Source organism: Amblyraja radiata, chromosome 29 (genome assembly GCF_010909765.2).
Source record: "Amblyraja radiata isolate CabotCenter1 chromosome 29, sAmbRad1.1.pri, whole genome shotgun sequence".
In the NCBI taxonomy this organism is placed as follows: Eukaryota; Metazoa; Chordata; class Chondrichthyes; order Rajiformes; family Rajidae; genus Amblyraja; species Amblyraja radiata.
This window is the reverse complement of record NC_045984.1, coordinates 15,931,713-15,948,172: the sequence shown is the minus strand read 5'-3', so window position 1 is coordinate 15,948,172 and position 16,460 is coordinate 15,931,713. Positions and strand designations below refer to the sequence as shown.

The 16,460-nt window shown below is 42.7% G+C and overlaps 2 protein-coding genes across 4 annotated transcripts in view; both read left to right on the top strand.

Moving 5' to 3' along the window:
• LOC116989348 (cysteine dioxygenase type 1-like) overlaps window positions 1-6,600 on the top strand; it is a 37,089-nt gene extending 30,489 nt beyond the window's left edge. For all 3 annotated transcript variants that reach the window (XM_033046666.1, XM_033046664.1, XM_033046665.1), the window contains exons 5-6: window positions 3,102-3,271; window positions 5,497-6,600. In XM_033046666.1, coding sequence (XP_032902557.1) covers window positions 3,102-3,271; window positions 5,497-5,526 — 200 coding nt within the window. In that variant the 3' untranslated portion in view covers window positions 5,527-6,600. The remainder of the gene's footprint in view (window positions 1-3,101; window positions 3,272-5,496) is intronic.
• Window positions 6,601-13,823: 7,223 nt separating this feature from the next.
• Window positions 13,824-15,971, top strand: LOC116989347 (protein fem-1 homolog C-like). The gene has a single exon (XM_033046663.1). The coding sequence runs from the start codon at window positions 14,003-14,005 to the stop codon at window positions 15,851-15,853; it is 1,851 nt and encodes a 616-aa protein (XP_032902554.1). The 5' UTR covers window positions 13,824-14,002; the 3' UTR covers window positions 15,854-15,971.
• The last annotated feature ends 489 nt before the right edge of the window (window positions 15,972-16,460 follow it).

Sequence of the window (16,460 nt, the reverse complement as noted above, 5' to 3'; positions counted from 1 at the left end):
ACCCTTTAGTTCTGTTCCCTGTTCCACCAGATTCTACAGCTCCAACTGATTCACACAAATGTCATTGAGTTTGTTTTCAATGGAAAGGACACTCTTGCTATCAAGCTGGGAACTGTGGTTCTAATTATCAAAGTATAAACCATATGAAATTCCTTTCTTTGCTTTTTACATATATGTTATAACTGATCATATTTCAAAAGAAGGATAACAAGTGAATTTTACCTTGGAATTTTTACCAGGGATGAAAGTGACAGAAGGCAAAATGAAGTGAAAATATTATGTGATGAGAAATCTTGCACTGTGGATGGAGGTGTGGTTTGCTATCTGGGTATATGGACTGGCCTGAGGAACTGCCGGGAGAGTGGTAGCTGGGAGAGTGGTAGCTGGGAGACTGGGTCTGCTTTGGAGATCCAACCAAAGACTGGCAGGCAGGCTAAACCGGGAAGCTTTGACTCTGTCATCATGTGATGATGCACAAGTCTTTTCACAGGAAGGACCAGGTTTACTCTACAAACTGCTTCCAAGGGCCACTCACAATAAATATTTTATTTTGTTCAAGCCATTCTAAAAAATGAAATTAAGTATTTTCCTTAGAAGAGTATCTGTTCACACCCTCCTCTCATAGAGCAGACATTTCCCACACATTTCAGTCAGGAAGGTGAGCACATTTTCTCTCAGTTCAACCATGCCTCTCTCCAACTAATGGAAGATCTGGAGTGCTGGATGTAGCAGGGATGGTAATTCCAAAAATCTAACAGCCAGATCATTAAAGATTTTTGAGAACACGGTCAGCGCAGTGATAAATTAGCACCCAGCAATACTGTATCCCTTGGTCCTACAGCATCAGGCCTGTTTTATGTACCAGTGCTGATAACCACACATTTCCACATAATTGCTATGTTCTTGTCTATCTTTTCCGCTTGTCTATTTCCCCTTGAAACCTCCTCCCTACTCAAAATCTCACTTAGTTTTGTATCATCAGCAAACTGCAAGCTATGTCAATTGAACCTTTAACCAAATTGTTGATATAGATTGTGAGTGGGTGGGACGCAAAGCACAATCACTGTAGTAACCCACAAATCACAGCCTGCCAATTTGAGAAAGGTTATTTATTCCCATTCTTTGTTTCTCTCTGTTAACCAATTCTCAGTCGATGCCAGGATAGACCCACAAGCTCTAACCTGATTGATCAACCTCATTTTTGGACCTTCATCCAAAACTGCACTCTTCCTTATCAATCCTCATTAATCCACAACCTCAATGAACCCCAGCCCCATAGCATGATTCCTCTTTCATAAATCTATGCTGACTCTGCTCAATCTAATTATTCTGTCGAAGGTGTAATGTTATGACTTCATTGTAAGTTTCAGCATTTCCCTTCCACTTATTCGTCTTAATTACAAACAGAAAATGTTGGAAACATTCAGCAATTCAGGCAGCACCTGTGGAAAGAGAAACAGTAATGTTTCAGGTCTGGGACTCCCTATCACAACATTATTAGTTTACTACTGTTATCAGCCTATTATGTTGTTAGTTTCCTATTTTCTCCTCTTTTTTTTTTAATGGTGGAGTCACATTTTCTGTCCTCCAATCTCTCATTACAAAATCAGCAGAATTTAGAAAGTTGATAATCGATACATCCACAATCTCTGAAGCCATCATTTTCAAAACTCTAGGGTGTGGACCATGACATTCTAAGCATTTACCATGTTTTCGTCTCGCCAAATACTCTGATACCTTTTTTATCAATATGAATTTCCTTCGGTTCCTCATTCTCCTTAGCATGCAACTAGATATAGTATCTTTAATTTTACTTAACATTTTTCCATATGACCCTTTGTATTGATTGTACTGTTTCACTCTGCCCTTATTTCCCTCACTACTTTTCTAACATACCATTTCCTATTTTGTTTCTCTCCTTCCTGAATTAAGGTTCCCTCCCACTTACCCCATGCCAAGTTAGTTTAAAATAACCCCAATTCCTGGAGCTACACCAGCCCCCATTAAAATCCCTATGAGGATATTGATCCCATCTTACTGAGGTACATGTCTCCATCTCTCCAAACATTCATTTGCTTTAATATTCTTACTTCTATACTAGTTTTCTCATGGCACTGGGAGTAATTCTAAGATGGTAATCTTTCAGGCATGGATGTTCATAGATATATCAGTTATTGCCCAAACTATCAACTAAAGCTCTCACAATTTTCGTTCGCATTTGTAGTGGTGGCCTATTAATGCCACTTTGCTCCTAGTTCTGGCTGCACAGCCCTGAAGAACCATTGCCCCACTAATATCCAAAAGGGGAAAAAAAACATTAACAAGTAAGATGGAGTCCGACCTCTGTGGTACCTGCCTACTTCTTCTGATTTTCAAAGCGGTCACCCATTCCCTTCCTGCAGTTAAGCTACAACGTGACCTTAACAAAGTTCTCAGCCTCGTGGATGCACCCAGCGACTCCAGGCACCGCAAAGCTCTGTAAGCAGGACTTCAGCTGGAGGCAATTCATGCATATGTGGCCGTCTAGATCACTGGAAGTTTCCACAACATCCCACATGTCACAGGATGCAAACTTCACTTGACCAAGCTGTCTTTCCATTCTTTACTTCACTGTTGACAGCTTATAAAGTAGGCATTTGACAGTCACACTCACAAGCTGCTCAACAATTTGTTTCCTGCCTTTTGCCAACATCACCATTGATTGTTAATGTCACATTTTGACTCCCCTTCTTTCTGGGATTGCAATGAAATCAAATAATAATTAAATAGTTTATATCAGATTCATCTATCAATTGGTGCAGCACTAATGACAAAGCCAGATATGCTTTGAATCCCTTTGAATTTGGGAAAGTTAGCATATCTTATAACAACTTGTGAGTACAAGAACATGGTGATGATAACGTTGCAATTGGCCATGGACCTATTTGAAATTAAACAGTTAGTTACATTCAATGTCAAATGTGTGAAATGACAAGTTCCGTTGAAGCTCATATTCCAGTGTAAGTAGGAAAGAATATGTTTGTAAGCTACAAATTATTCCACTGAACTAACTGATATGTGCTCTCCTACCTCCGTTCCCTAATTCTCCACCTCAATCGCAGACAGTATTGGGCTGCATCGAGTGGAAAATGTGAGTCATACAGAGTCTGCAGTCAGCCTTCACCTGTACAGTCCACCATTTGACAGCTGCCATTGTTTTGATGAAAGAACAGGCTACAAGAACAAAGTCAAAATGACTTTCTGGAGCACATTTGGTGAAAAGACTCCTTTGGTAAGTTTTAATTAACGAATTGGGATTAACATGCTGTGGATCACAAAATGTGGGATGTACAGTTCCAATGGTCGGCGCATCCTTCCACATAAGAGTGATTTTTTAATAACTACAGCAGTGTTTTTTTTCTATCATAGATTTATTGTTTATAAACATGGTATAAGCCAAATATCTCCCTGGTTGCTCTAACAACAGATTAGACAAAGTACAAAAACTATCCAAATTCATTCTCCAGGCTGCACTCTAAGCCAAGATAATAGTATAGATCACGCAAAGGCCAATAAGCTCCCCTATCACAATAGAGAAAATACTGGGCATGATAGCCACTCCCAATTATTAATTGACTCTTACTAATGTAAAGGTCTAATGTATGTAAGTTTGCAAGGTGAGAAGAGGATAAGGCAGCTATGATTTTCTTCAAACTTTCCTCTGTTGATGTTCAATGGCACTAAAGCCAGTTGGACAAACTATTATCCTACAAGTGTTAGCACATTCAGGAGAAAAGTAAAAATACTTGGAACATTAAAAAAGTAATCTTGCCACCATTTAGAGTCTCAAGTTCTTTCTTTTGAGGTGTCTACTATCCAATGTAATTTTTATTTAGTTCCCCTTCACGGTTATTCAGTGAGAAAACATGCAACCTTCCTGCAGGGACAGCAAAAGATGGAATCTCAGCACTACCTGTGGAAACCGTGACCAAAACATGATTGGATGTAGACACTGTTGACAGTGCAATACAAAATGTGCAGGGTTTTGACCCTAAAAGTGGTCAATTCCCTCTTCTCCCACACCCGCTGAGTTCTTTCAGCAGATTTCTCCAGATTGTAGGATCTTTGTTGCTCCAGATTCTAGCATCTGCCGTTTCATATTTTTGCCACATCATGCTGCGATATTGCCCCCCTGCCACAATTCACTGGAAACTGCACAATGTTTTTGGTGATTCATGCAACAATGCATTGCCAGTTATTGGCCGATGGTCAACTATGAATAAATTCAATGTATTGTCACTTGTCATACCTTCACACAGAGCCAGACAGATATGAACAATTAATTGTTAACTATAACAATGTAGCCGCTCAGTCAATTTTTGAGATTCTTTGGAAATTCCAATCATAGCATTTTATTTAAATATAGGGAACTAGAAATCAAGCTTCATTGTCCTTGAATCAGAATTTGTTTGTCCAAGTGACATAAATGCTGCTATGTTGTAACATGAGAAGGATGGGAATCAGTACAAGAATTGATTGTACAGAGCTCACTTTTGAGAGATGGAAATAGGCAGTCCAGAATAGTTTAGCCCAGAGGGAACTATTTGGATTAGTCGTGTTAAGGGACGTCATATTGCTCAATGCAGAAAACAAATGGAATCTGGAGGAATATGGCCTTGTGTGGTATTGAATAGGCATAGCAAACAGCACAGGGCATTTTTATAGGCATATAGAGCACTGGTGGTGTTTATTACATGAATCACCATGGAGATTTATTTGTACCCACCAATGAGAGACATAAATGCCCAATCTTTTAACCTAAAACATATTGGGAATGGATTGAAGTAAAACTGTGATCAGATGGGCCATTAACAGTGATACAACTAACTACAGGTCCTCCCCAGGGTACCACAAGTTCTGTTCCTGAGAACTGCTTGTAAACTGAACAGTTCACATCAGAAATGTGGCTGACCAACAATATACTTAAATATATAGAGCCAACCAAGAACAATGTGTAGTTAAACTAGAGCGTTTAACTCAATCATCAATTCAGATGTTTGAGTTCCCACGTGGGAAAAGATGCCTGTATCCCCGCAGCAACCAGCAAATCCAATCCATTCCACCAGTCTCCCAAACACTTGCTCGTATGTACTGGCTGTACACGTTAAACATTCATGACTTGGGGAAGATCTGTATACGAGTCATTGTTATAATGTTATATCTCTGCGGTTAGATATGAGCACGAGCTATTGTGGAAGGGTAACCATCTGTTTGTGGAGCAAAAGGAATTACCACATGGATGATTGCTATGTATTATAAGTTTGAGGAGAAAGAAGAATAAATTAATTTGGGACACTGTGCATAACAAAACTATCTAGGGGTTTGTGCGCTGAAAAGTTACAATACAGTTGAGGAGTGCAATTAGCCCACTGTTGCAACTAGAGGGCGGATAAAGTGCAGTGTAGGGTGAAAATGTACTTGAATAAAACAGTAACAGAATATTTCTATCACTCCAAGGGAATTACAGAATTAAAAGAAAACAACTGAAACAAATGGACCATGAGAACATGGAATACGAAGTGCCATCTCTCACTATTGTGGATAAAGTCAGAAGAATATCTCTTTTATGATCTGTCTGCCCAATGTGAATTTATTTTCTTGAAATGAACACCTGGCTACTAGGTTCTACTTTTGAATGATATTTAAGCCATAAAAGTTTCAAAATAGTTCCTCTATTTTGACTTTAACCAACGTTCTTTGGCTCATATCTTTTAACTTTACACTTAAGGGACATGTCCTGTTATGTTCATCATTGGTGTGTTCATCACTGGCTTGTGAAGCTACTTTCTAAGTGGTAAACTAAAGGGTTGTAATTTTACTTCTGAAGTCTTCCAGCTCCCACCCCTCCCCTCCCCCCTCATGCAGACAATAAATGAAACAAGATTATCTCGATATCGTGGATCACGTGCCATTCTGGGATGCACCATCCATCAATCGGGTTCACAGTAATAATTATTTCTCACTTCAGATAAATAGCTTTGAAATTATTTGTGATATTAACAAATGAACATCAGGATGAGAAAAAGTGCTTATGCTCTTCAGGGTGAGAAAAGGTGTTTATGCTCTTTGGCCCACCTCATCCATACCGACTTTTGTTGATCTCTGCAATAATCCCACTTGCGCCATCCGTCTTCAGAATTTAAGAGTCATTTCCTCTGACTCCGAAGTAGGGTAAGGAAACGGAGACCTTCAGCCAATTTAGGATTTTCTCTCCCACAAGGGTTAAAAACAAACTAATTATTTCATTAAATTATTCCCAATTTCCTTCCAAAAGCTATTGATTTCCATTGATTTTGAAAGTTCCATTCTACATCCATCCATCTAAATGTTGCCAGATATATTCCCAAATTATTATTTCAGTACAGCTAATAATGCATTCAAATTTTTCAGGCCGACACTTCAATAAAAAGTATGGACAAAGGTATGTTAGAATAATAATATAATTAATATTACAATCAGCAATTTCTAGACTGATCTGATCACCCATCGTGAAATACTTCCAGAACACATCCTGATTTTCATTGGAATGAAATGAACAATAAATTTTATACCTATTTTATCAGAATTTGTTAGTATTATTGTGCCTTTTCAACCTGACATATCTTGATAGGCCATTTATTTATTTGTTCTGTGTAATGCTACATCTTACGATGAGTTGAGCTGCCACATTGTGGCACACATTAAAGTGAGAAGTGAATGCCCTCACCCATGACACTAACTACCATTCTGAGTGGATCTAATCCATTGGGACTTGGATGACCCACCCAGAAGAAAGGAAGTCACAGTAACCCTCACTCCACACTCCTGCGTCTGTCTGCCACAACACATAATTTGCAGCTATGTGACTTTTGGGATACTAGTCTTAATATTATACTAAACATTAACAATAAGTGCATTGTTATACTTTGTTTTAACTTTGGTTGAACTAATCTCCAAGGAATTGGATTGCAAAGCACTTGCTTTTAAGCACAATTAAACACCACAAAAAAAATTACCCAGAGTAAATTGTGCTAGCAATCATTTTCAGGCAAAATTATGCCATTTGCAAAAATTGGACCAGACACATCTGGCCACAATCCACGTAAACGTCTAACTACTCCAACTGTCAGGTGAACACATTATGTCATCAGCAATTCCATCTTTACTGAAATAGATGGGAGATCACATAATGATCAAAATGGACTGGTCTCTCTGCAACTGGAAACATATCACATTACATTCTTGGTTTTTTAGATACTTAAAAAGGTTGGGGATCCTGACTGGGAAGCTTTGTACTGTTTGCAGACTGCACAAACACAGAGCCATGGAGTCATACAGCACGGAAACAGCCCATCGGATCATCCATCACTCCTTTACACTATTCCCTAATTAATCCCATGTCTTTAATCCACCTCACATTCTCCAACTCCTTTTCCTCCTCTCCTCTCCTCTCCCCCCCCCCCCCCCCCCCCCCACACCCCACCCCACCCCACCCCACCCCACAATCCTGCCACTCACACATCAGGGCAATTTACATACCATTAATGTATTTGGGATGTGGGTGGAAAGTGATGCACAAGAGGAAACTCCACACACAACACACAAGGTCAGAATACTGTTGTGGTGCAGTAGCTGTGCCACTGTGGCATCACAACATTATCAGGAGTATTTGTTTTTGAGCATTGAGCTGTTCATTGAATGGGTGATGGTCTAAAGCCAGGATCCTAATACAGTGATCTTCACTCAGCGTGGAGACCAGAGACACACAGCTTTCATTTGATCCACAATGTAACATTTAATTGGCTGCTCACAACAACATCAGAGAAGACTTATACTCTCTCTACTTGCAAAGAAATGTTAATTTTACTCTCAGGTATTGAAGTTTCCAGGTTCTCAGTTTCAGGTAACTGAAAACCAGAACCTTCTCATGAAACATAGAAATTAGGTGCAGGAGTAGGCCATTCGGCCCTTCGAGCCTGCACCGCCATTCAATATGATCATGGCTGATCATCCAACTCAGTATCCCGTACCTGCCTTCTCTCCATACCCTCTGATCCCCTTAGCCACAAGGGCCACATCTAACTCCCTCTTAAATATAGCCAATGAACTGGCCTCAACTACCCTCTGTGGCAGAGAGTTCCAGAGATTGGAAAGGAAAAGGGTTTTCACTCACTGCATATTGGGATAGTTGTTAACCATGCAAATAACTTCTTGATAGTCAGTGCCACATACCTGGTCCTGAACGCCAGCAGAAGCAAGAGAAACAATACAGGGGGATGTCACACCTTAACATCGAGAGAGCAGAGGAAAAATATATTGTACACCCAGACAAAAAAGAAGACAATTGTCATTAGGAGCCTGCTAAATAACTGTTCCCACTACCAAACAAATGGCCTCACCATGTCTAGTTATTAACACAGACATAGTCACTAATAATCAGCCAGGAAAGCCCAAATAATATGTAAAGTTCAATCACATTCTTGTCATTGATTGTCAAAGGCAAATGGTTAGACTCTCTTGTAGAACGTCACTGTCTGGCACTTCTGTACCATGCCTGAATTATATTGTGGTCCTACTGCAGGACAGAAAGGAGGGATATTTAAGTATCCAGCAGGATCTGGGTCACCAACAGCACATAATCCTCCGACATTTTCGGCCCAGCACATAATCCTCCAACATTTTTGCCACCTCCAACGGGATCCCACTACTAGCCACATCTTCGCATCTCCACCCCTTTCTGCAAAAATAGGTGTTTAGAAATTTTTGCAAAGTAATTAAAAAGAAATAACTGAAATATCACATTTACATAAGTATTCAGACCCTTTGCTATGACACTCAAAATTAAGCTTAGGTGCATCCTGTTCTATTGATTATCCTTTCTACAATGGATACAACTTGTGCATTTCTACAACTTGATTGGAGTCCACCAGTGGTAAATTAAATTGATTGTACATGATCTGGATAGACACACTCCTGTCTATATAAGGTCCCACAATTTTGACAGTGCATGTCAGAGCCAAAACCAAGCCATGATGACAAAGGAATTGTTTGTAGGCCTCCGAAGACAGGATTGTGTCGAGACACAGATCTAGGGAAGGATAAAACAATTTCTGCAGCATTCAAGGTCCCGAAGAGCAAGTGGCCTCAGTCATTCTTAAATGGAAGAACTTTGGAACCACCAGGACTCTGGCTGCCCGGCCAAACTGAGCAATCGGGGAAGAAGGGCCTTGGTTAGGGAGGTGACCAAGAAACCGATGGTCACTCTGTAAGAGCTCCAGAGTTTCTTTGTGGAGATGAGAGAACCTTCCAGAAGGACAACTATATCTGCAGCACTCCACCAATCAGGCCTTTATGGTGGAGTGGCCAGACGGAAGCCACTCCTCAGTAAAAGGCACATGACAGCCCACTTGGAGTTTGCTTGAAGGGGTCTAAAGGACTCTCAGACCATGAGAAACAAGATTCTCTGGTCTGATGAAACCAAGATTGAACTCTTTGGCATGAATCAAAGAGTTCAATCAATTTAATTTACCACTGGTGGACTCCAATCAAGCTGTAGAAACATCTCAAGGGTTAACAATGGACACAGGATGCACCTAGCTCAATTTTGAGTGTCATAGCAAAGGGTCTGAATACTTATGTAAATGTGATATTTCAGTTATTTCTTTTTAATTACGTTGCAAAAATATCTAAACACCTATTTTTGCTTTTTTATTATGGGGTATTGTGTGTAGATTGATAATTTAAAAAAAAGAATTGAATCAATTTTAGAATAAGGCTGTAACATAACAAAATGTGGAAAAAATGAAGGGGTCTAAATACATTCTGAATGCACCTCATATACAGATACGAGGGGTTTCTTTGCTTGAAGCGGCGCGACTCACCCGTTGCAGCTGCCCCTACAGCCTGTCTGTCTTTTTTTTATTTTTGTCTAGTTAAATGTAGTGTTGGTGTTTTTTTAATACTGGTTTTAAATGTGAATATGTGGGGGGCGGGAGGGGGAAACTGTTTAAAACCTTTCCCTGTCCGGGAGACCCGACCTTTTCCTTGTCGGGTCTCTGTTGTCGTTGGGGACTAGCACCGTGGAGCGGCCTCCAACCTGAACGACCCGGGGGCTCGGGAGACTGCGGAGCTGCGAACTACTCACCATCGTGGGGCTGGCCGGCCTCGGAGCATGGGGAGCGGTGGTGACTCGCTGCTGCGACTCGACTCCTGGGGCTCGGAGGCTCCAACAACGCAGCCGCCGCTGCAGGTCCGGTGGACCGGGACATCGGGAGCTCGCGGGTCCGGGTGGAGAGACCGCTTCCCGGAGCTCCCGCAACGCGACTTCTCCAGCCCGTGTCGCGGGGTTGGAACGACCCGGAGCGGGGACGTACATCGCCCGGCACGAGTTAATAGCCGTGGGACATTCCAGCGCCCGACGGGGGCTCCAACACTGTGACTTTTAGACCGGGAGCGGGGCCGTAAATCGCCCGGCACGGCCTAAAATGGCCGTGGGACTTATCATCGCCCGCCTGGGGCTTGGACATCGGGAGAGAAATGGAGAACAGGGGAGAGAAAATACTTTGCCTTCCATCACAGTTAACCCACCTATGTTTGTGTGAATTAAATTGTGTGTATGTCTGTAGGAAATTGTCTTTGTTTTTTTATGGCTGTGGAAACGGAATTTCGTTTGAGCCTCACTGAGGCTTAAATGACAATACATTGTATTGTATTGTATTTAAGTTGGCTATGGGTCAAATGTGAACAGCCCAGTATGCCAACGTGGTCAGCATGGACAAGTTGTGCCAAAGAGCCTGCTTCTGTGCTGTATCTATCTATCTATCTATATTACTAAAAGTCTGATCTTGACCGCTGTTGGCCCACTGTGGTGCGATTTCCGAGAGAACGCCGCCACCTACAGCCGTCATTTTTGGACACCTCGCTCAGAGACCTACTCCGCCTTCCTGGACCAGAGGATTTTTCCCATCGATGAAAAATCAGAGATATATTAATGTTTTTTTAAAATTCCCCATTCTCTCTGCTGCCCCCGCTGGCGGCAGGGGGAGGGACTATAAAACCCGGAAGTGTCGTGCCTCAGTCAGTCTCTGCCAGACCCAGGAAGCGAGAGGGTCACGGCTCTCTGAGCTGCGAATAAAACTGAAAGCACGTCTACTCCACGGTGAGTCCTCTCGATGCGGCTGTAAAGTGGCTGCAGCCCAATTGTTTGTTTTGTTTTGTTTTTTTTTTAACCTTTATTTAACCAGGAGAAGTCTCATTGAGATTAAAAATCTCTTTTACAAGAGAGTCCTGGCCAAGACAGGCAGCAGCACAGTTCCACAGTTACAGACAATAATTTAAAAACAAGAGAGAACATATAAATAGAGTCACAGTCATAACATCATCAAACAAAGCATGTACAGACAGAAGAGCCCGCTTCAACATCATTAAGAAGGGATTTAAATCTGTTTATAGAAACCAGCTCCTTAAGTTTCAGTTCATTCTGCAGCTGGTTCCATACGAAGGGAGCAGCATAACTAAATGCCCTTTTCCCCAGTTCAGTATGGACTTTAGGTACAGTTAGTAAGAACAAGTCCTCAGAGCGGAGCTGATAAGTTCCTGTGCTTTTTCGAATTACATACTTCTGCAGGTATGAAGGAAGAACACCGAGGATAGTCTTATAAATAAGGATATGCCAATGATGGAGTCTGCGGGTGGACAGGGCAAACCATCCAACTTGAGCATACAAAGTGCAGTGGTGCGTAAGGGTTTTAAAATTAGTAACAAATCTCAGTGCTCCGTGGTAGACCGTGTCCAAAGACTGTAGGCATTTTGAAGATGCATTCATATATAAAACATCACCATAGTCCAACACAGACATAAACGTTGCAGCAACAAGTCTTTTTTTGGCTTCAAAAGAAAAACAAGATTTGTTTCTAAAGTAAAAACCTGATTTTATCTTTAGTTTTTTCACAAGTTGCTGGATATGAGGTTTAAAAGAGAGAGAATCGTCAATTATAATTCCCAGATATTTATATTGAGACACAGATTCAACCACAGAGCCCTGCAAAGTGGTGACAGGAGGGAGGTCCGAGGGCTTTGATTTAGCTTTAGTGAACAGCATGAGCTTTGCCTTGTCAGCATTTAAAACAAGTTTTAAAACAAGTTTTAAATCACACAGGTTACGTTGCAGTGTTAAAAGCAGTTTGGAGCTGACAGAGAGCCTGATTTGGGGTAGACGCAGAGCAATATATCACTGTGTCGTCAGCATAAAAGTGAAAATTTGCGTTCGGAGCTTTATGATCTAGACTATTAATATAAATAGTAAATAATAAAGGTCCTAGAACCGATCCCTGTGGCACACCCTTAGATACATTAAGAGAGATAGAAGTGCCTCGCCTTTTAAAAAAAAGTTTGTGTTCACAAAATGAATTTTGGTTGTCAGGTGTGGCTGCAATCCAATTGTTTGCCTCGCCTTTTAAAAAATGTTTGTGTTCACAAAATTAATTTTGGTTGTCAGGTGTGGCTGCAGCCCAATTGTTTGCCTCGCCTTTTTAAAAAAGGTTTGTGTTCACAAAAAGCACCTTATTCACCATTCTCCTGTGCTGCATCAAATAAATTTTGTTCCGATCGGTGAAATAGTATACAAAAGTTATGAAGGTTTAAAAATCGTAAAAGCCGTCCCTTCCGGCACGGCGGCAAGGAGAATAAAAAGCTGAAGCAGCGGAGTGTGTTGAGCAGCGTGCGGAGAGTGAGCAGTTTGCGGGCAGAGAGCAGCGTGCGGGCTGCATCTGCGGTGAACAGCACGACGAGCTGGGAGCTACTGAGTTGAACCGGAAGCCTCTGAGTGAAGCTGGAGTTGAACCGGGAGCTGCTGTGTGAGGCCGAAAGCTGAAGGTGTGGGGTGAGCAGAGAGCGGGCTGCGTCTCCTGCGATCCCCCCCTTCCCACACGCCCCCTTCCCCACACCACCCCCTTCCCCACACGCCCCCTCCCCCACACCCCCTCTCCTGAGTAGTGGAATATTGCTTTGGGGGAAACGGGTTGTATTGGGAACAGGTGAGTGGTGGAATATTGCGTTGGGTAATGGATTGCGTTGGGGGGAACCAGGCCTCCCGCGTGACTGGGACCCAACGGGTCCCACTTAGTTCTCGTACCTTTATAGAACCATGTTTTGAATACTGGTGTTCTTTTGAATTAACTGATTTTTACCTGAACATGTTTTCATTAATGTAAACAACTTTCCTATCTTGCAAAACGTCCTATAAAACTTAGGGAATAATTTGCATAAATTCGGATTACAAAGGCTTGTAAAAGGTGCAAATGATCAAAAAAATTTTTTTTTTAATTTTATGTACTTTTTTATTTCCTTATTATTTTATTACCTTAACGTTGCAAACTAACTGCTCCTTCATTTCATTAGTGTTACAGAGAGATTGTTTTCTCTATGCAAGGTAACAGGCGTATCAGGTTGTATAACATCCCCTGTGGCACTTGGAACAGGGCACCTTCAACCCACCGGCCGCCATCTTGTTCGTTCTCTCCAGTAGAGGTCGCTTTCATTGCATGACTCAGCTTCAAGCAAAGATCTTAGAGCAGAGCTCTGCTCTAAGATCTTTGGCTTCAAGCACCTGGTCATCTCTGTCCGAACCCGCCCCTTCTCTGCATCCGTTGGCCAAATGCGTTTGTCGGCGAGCTGATTCGCTGGATTGGCTGTCAATCAAATGATGTTCCGGGAAGTTTGGTTGAGACGAGGCGCAATGCCCTCTGGACCTTGTAGTCTGCTATGTCACGTGGCAAGGCCGCCGGTACGCTATCCCAGCGGCGCGGAGACGCATGCGCCCCGAGCCCGGCTGGAGCCCTCCCTCAGCCGGAGGATCTCCATTTTGCTTTCAAGAGAAAGAGGAAAAAACCGGCCAAGGCGACGTTGGAGGGCCGGCTGCGGCCTCCCGATCTGGTTGGTGGTTTATTGGCCCGGCCGGTGTTTAAATGGCAGCAGCGGCCCGAAAATGGATATCATGACGGCGGTGTTTAACGCAGCTCGCGACGGGAAGTTGAAACTTATGCAAAAGTTACTCAACAACCGCAGCGCCGAGGAACTGGAGGCGGTGACGCTGGAGAAGACCAATGGCGGCACTCCGCTGCTCATCGCCTCCAGGTATGGCCACCTGCAGGTGGTGGACTACCTGATGGAGCACTGCAAGGCCAAGGTGGAACTGGGCGGCTCGGTCAACTTCGACGGCGAGACCATCGAAGGGGCCCCGCCGCTGTGGGCGGCTTCGGCCGCCGGGCACCTGACGGTGGTGCAGAGCCTACTGGAGCACGGCGCGTCCGTCAACAACACCACTCTGACCAACTCCACCCCGCTGCGGGCCGCCTGTTTCGACGGCCACCTGGAGATCGTCAAGTACCTGATCGAGCACAAGGCGGACATGGAAGTGGCCAACAGGCACGGCCACACTTGCCTCATGATTTCGTGTTACAAAGGCCACAAGGAGATTGCCAAGTACCTGCTGGAGAAGGGGGCGGACGTGAATAGGAAGAGCGTGAAGGGAAACACGGCTTTGCACGACTGTGCAGAGTCGGGAAGCCTGGATATCATGAGGATGTTGTTGAAGTGCGGGGCTAAGATGGAAAAGGACGGATATGGAATGAGCCCCTTGCTTGCAGCCAGTGTCACAGGCCATATGAATATCGTAGAGTTTCTTATTCATAATGCGCAGACTAAGAAGGAAGATCGAATTGACGCGCTTGAGCTACTGGGAGCCACGTTTATTGATAAGAAAAGGGATTTACTTGGAGCTATGAAGTTCTGGAAGAGAGCAATGGTGATGAGACACTGCGATAAAGCTAAAATAGTTAAGAAGCCACAAGTAGGGCAGTTAGTGCTGGCATATGATTATGCAAAGGAAGTCATGACTTCGGAGGAATTGGAAGCCCTGATAACTGACCCAGATGAAATGAGGATGCAGGCTTTGTTGATCAGAGAGAGAATTCTTGGACCATCGCACCCTGACACTTCTTACTATATTCGTTATCGAGGTGCTGTCTATGCTGATTCTGGCAACTTTGAACGCTGCATCAATTTGTGGAAGTATGCACTGAATATGCAGCAGAACAATTTAGACCCCTTGAGCCCTATGACTGCGAGTAGTTTGCTATCATTTGCTGAGCTCTTTTCATTTGTCTTGCAAGATCGTTCAAAAGGTACCTTGGCCATGAAGGTATCTTTCAATGATCTTATGTGTATCCTGTGCAAAAGCGTTCGTGAAGTAGAGCGGGCGGTGAATCAGCGAGAGAACCCCCCGGAGGTTGCCCAGTTCACCAAAGCTTTGTCCATTATTTTGCACTTGATCTCCTTGTTGGAAAAGGTAAAATGTAGCCCTGACCAGGAACATTACAAGAAGCGAACCATTTATAGGCTCTTGAAGTTGAACCCAAGAGGAAAAGGTGGGTTTACCCCACTGCATCTAGCTGTTGATAAAGATACAACGTCGGTTGGTCGCTATCCAGTTTGCAAATTTCCTTCGTTGCAAGTGACCTCAGTTCTGCTAGAGTGTGGTGCTGATGTTGACTCGAGAGATTATGAGAACAGCACTCCCCTGCATATAGCTGCAGTCAACAACAATCTTGATATTATGAACATGCTAATTGACGCTGGTGCACATTTTGATGCCACCAATTCCTCCAAGAAAACTGCTTGGGATTTGCTGGATGAAAAGAAGATGGTTAAGAATTTGATTCAACCCATTAACCACATTACCCTCCAGTGCCTTGCTGCGCGCGCTATTGAAAAACATAAGGTGACTTACAAAGGATTAATTCCAGAAGAACTGGATGCTTTCATTCAGCTGCACTAGAGCAAATTGTGTTAATGAATTTAGATGCATGACAAGGTGCTTCTCATGGAGCTTCAACAACTTGCATTGATGTGTAGATATACCAGAGACTGGAGTGAGATTAAAATCGGTCTGACTACTGAAGGGCTATTTATATCTTGCAGGGCTAAAACTGAAGGTAGAAAATTAATTTTGCAGATTTTTCTGTTTTCATCCATAGCATTGTTCATGCTGGATTATAGCAGAAACTAAATGTTGAGCTAGAGCTGGGGTTGAAAGGCAAGCTTGTGCGTATGACTGCCAAAGCACACTTAAAGATAATCTTTTATTTTAAATTTGTGCCTCCTGCAGTTGTCTTAGTTCTGTTCCCTTTGCTGCATTGTTCACAGTGAAATGCCATTATTCCAAATTTCTGTTTGGCTGTCATTTCATTGGCATTGCCCCCAAATTACTTCAAAACTGTTGGAAAATCAGAGCTTCCAAAGTGATAATTTTCAATGATTATTATGTTCAGACATATTTTGTAAGATTTACGTATAACCATATTCGTCGATGGATACAGTTAGGACTGAAGTTACATTTTAAATTTAAATGCCATACTCCACAGCATCGTAGGCTCAATGGAACA

Excerpts from the sequence above, each read along its gene's own strand:
- LOC116989347 (XM_033046663.1), top strand. The coding sequence starts at position 14,003 with ATGGATATCATGACGGCGGTGTTTAACGCAGCTCGCGACGGGAAGTTG.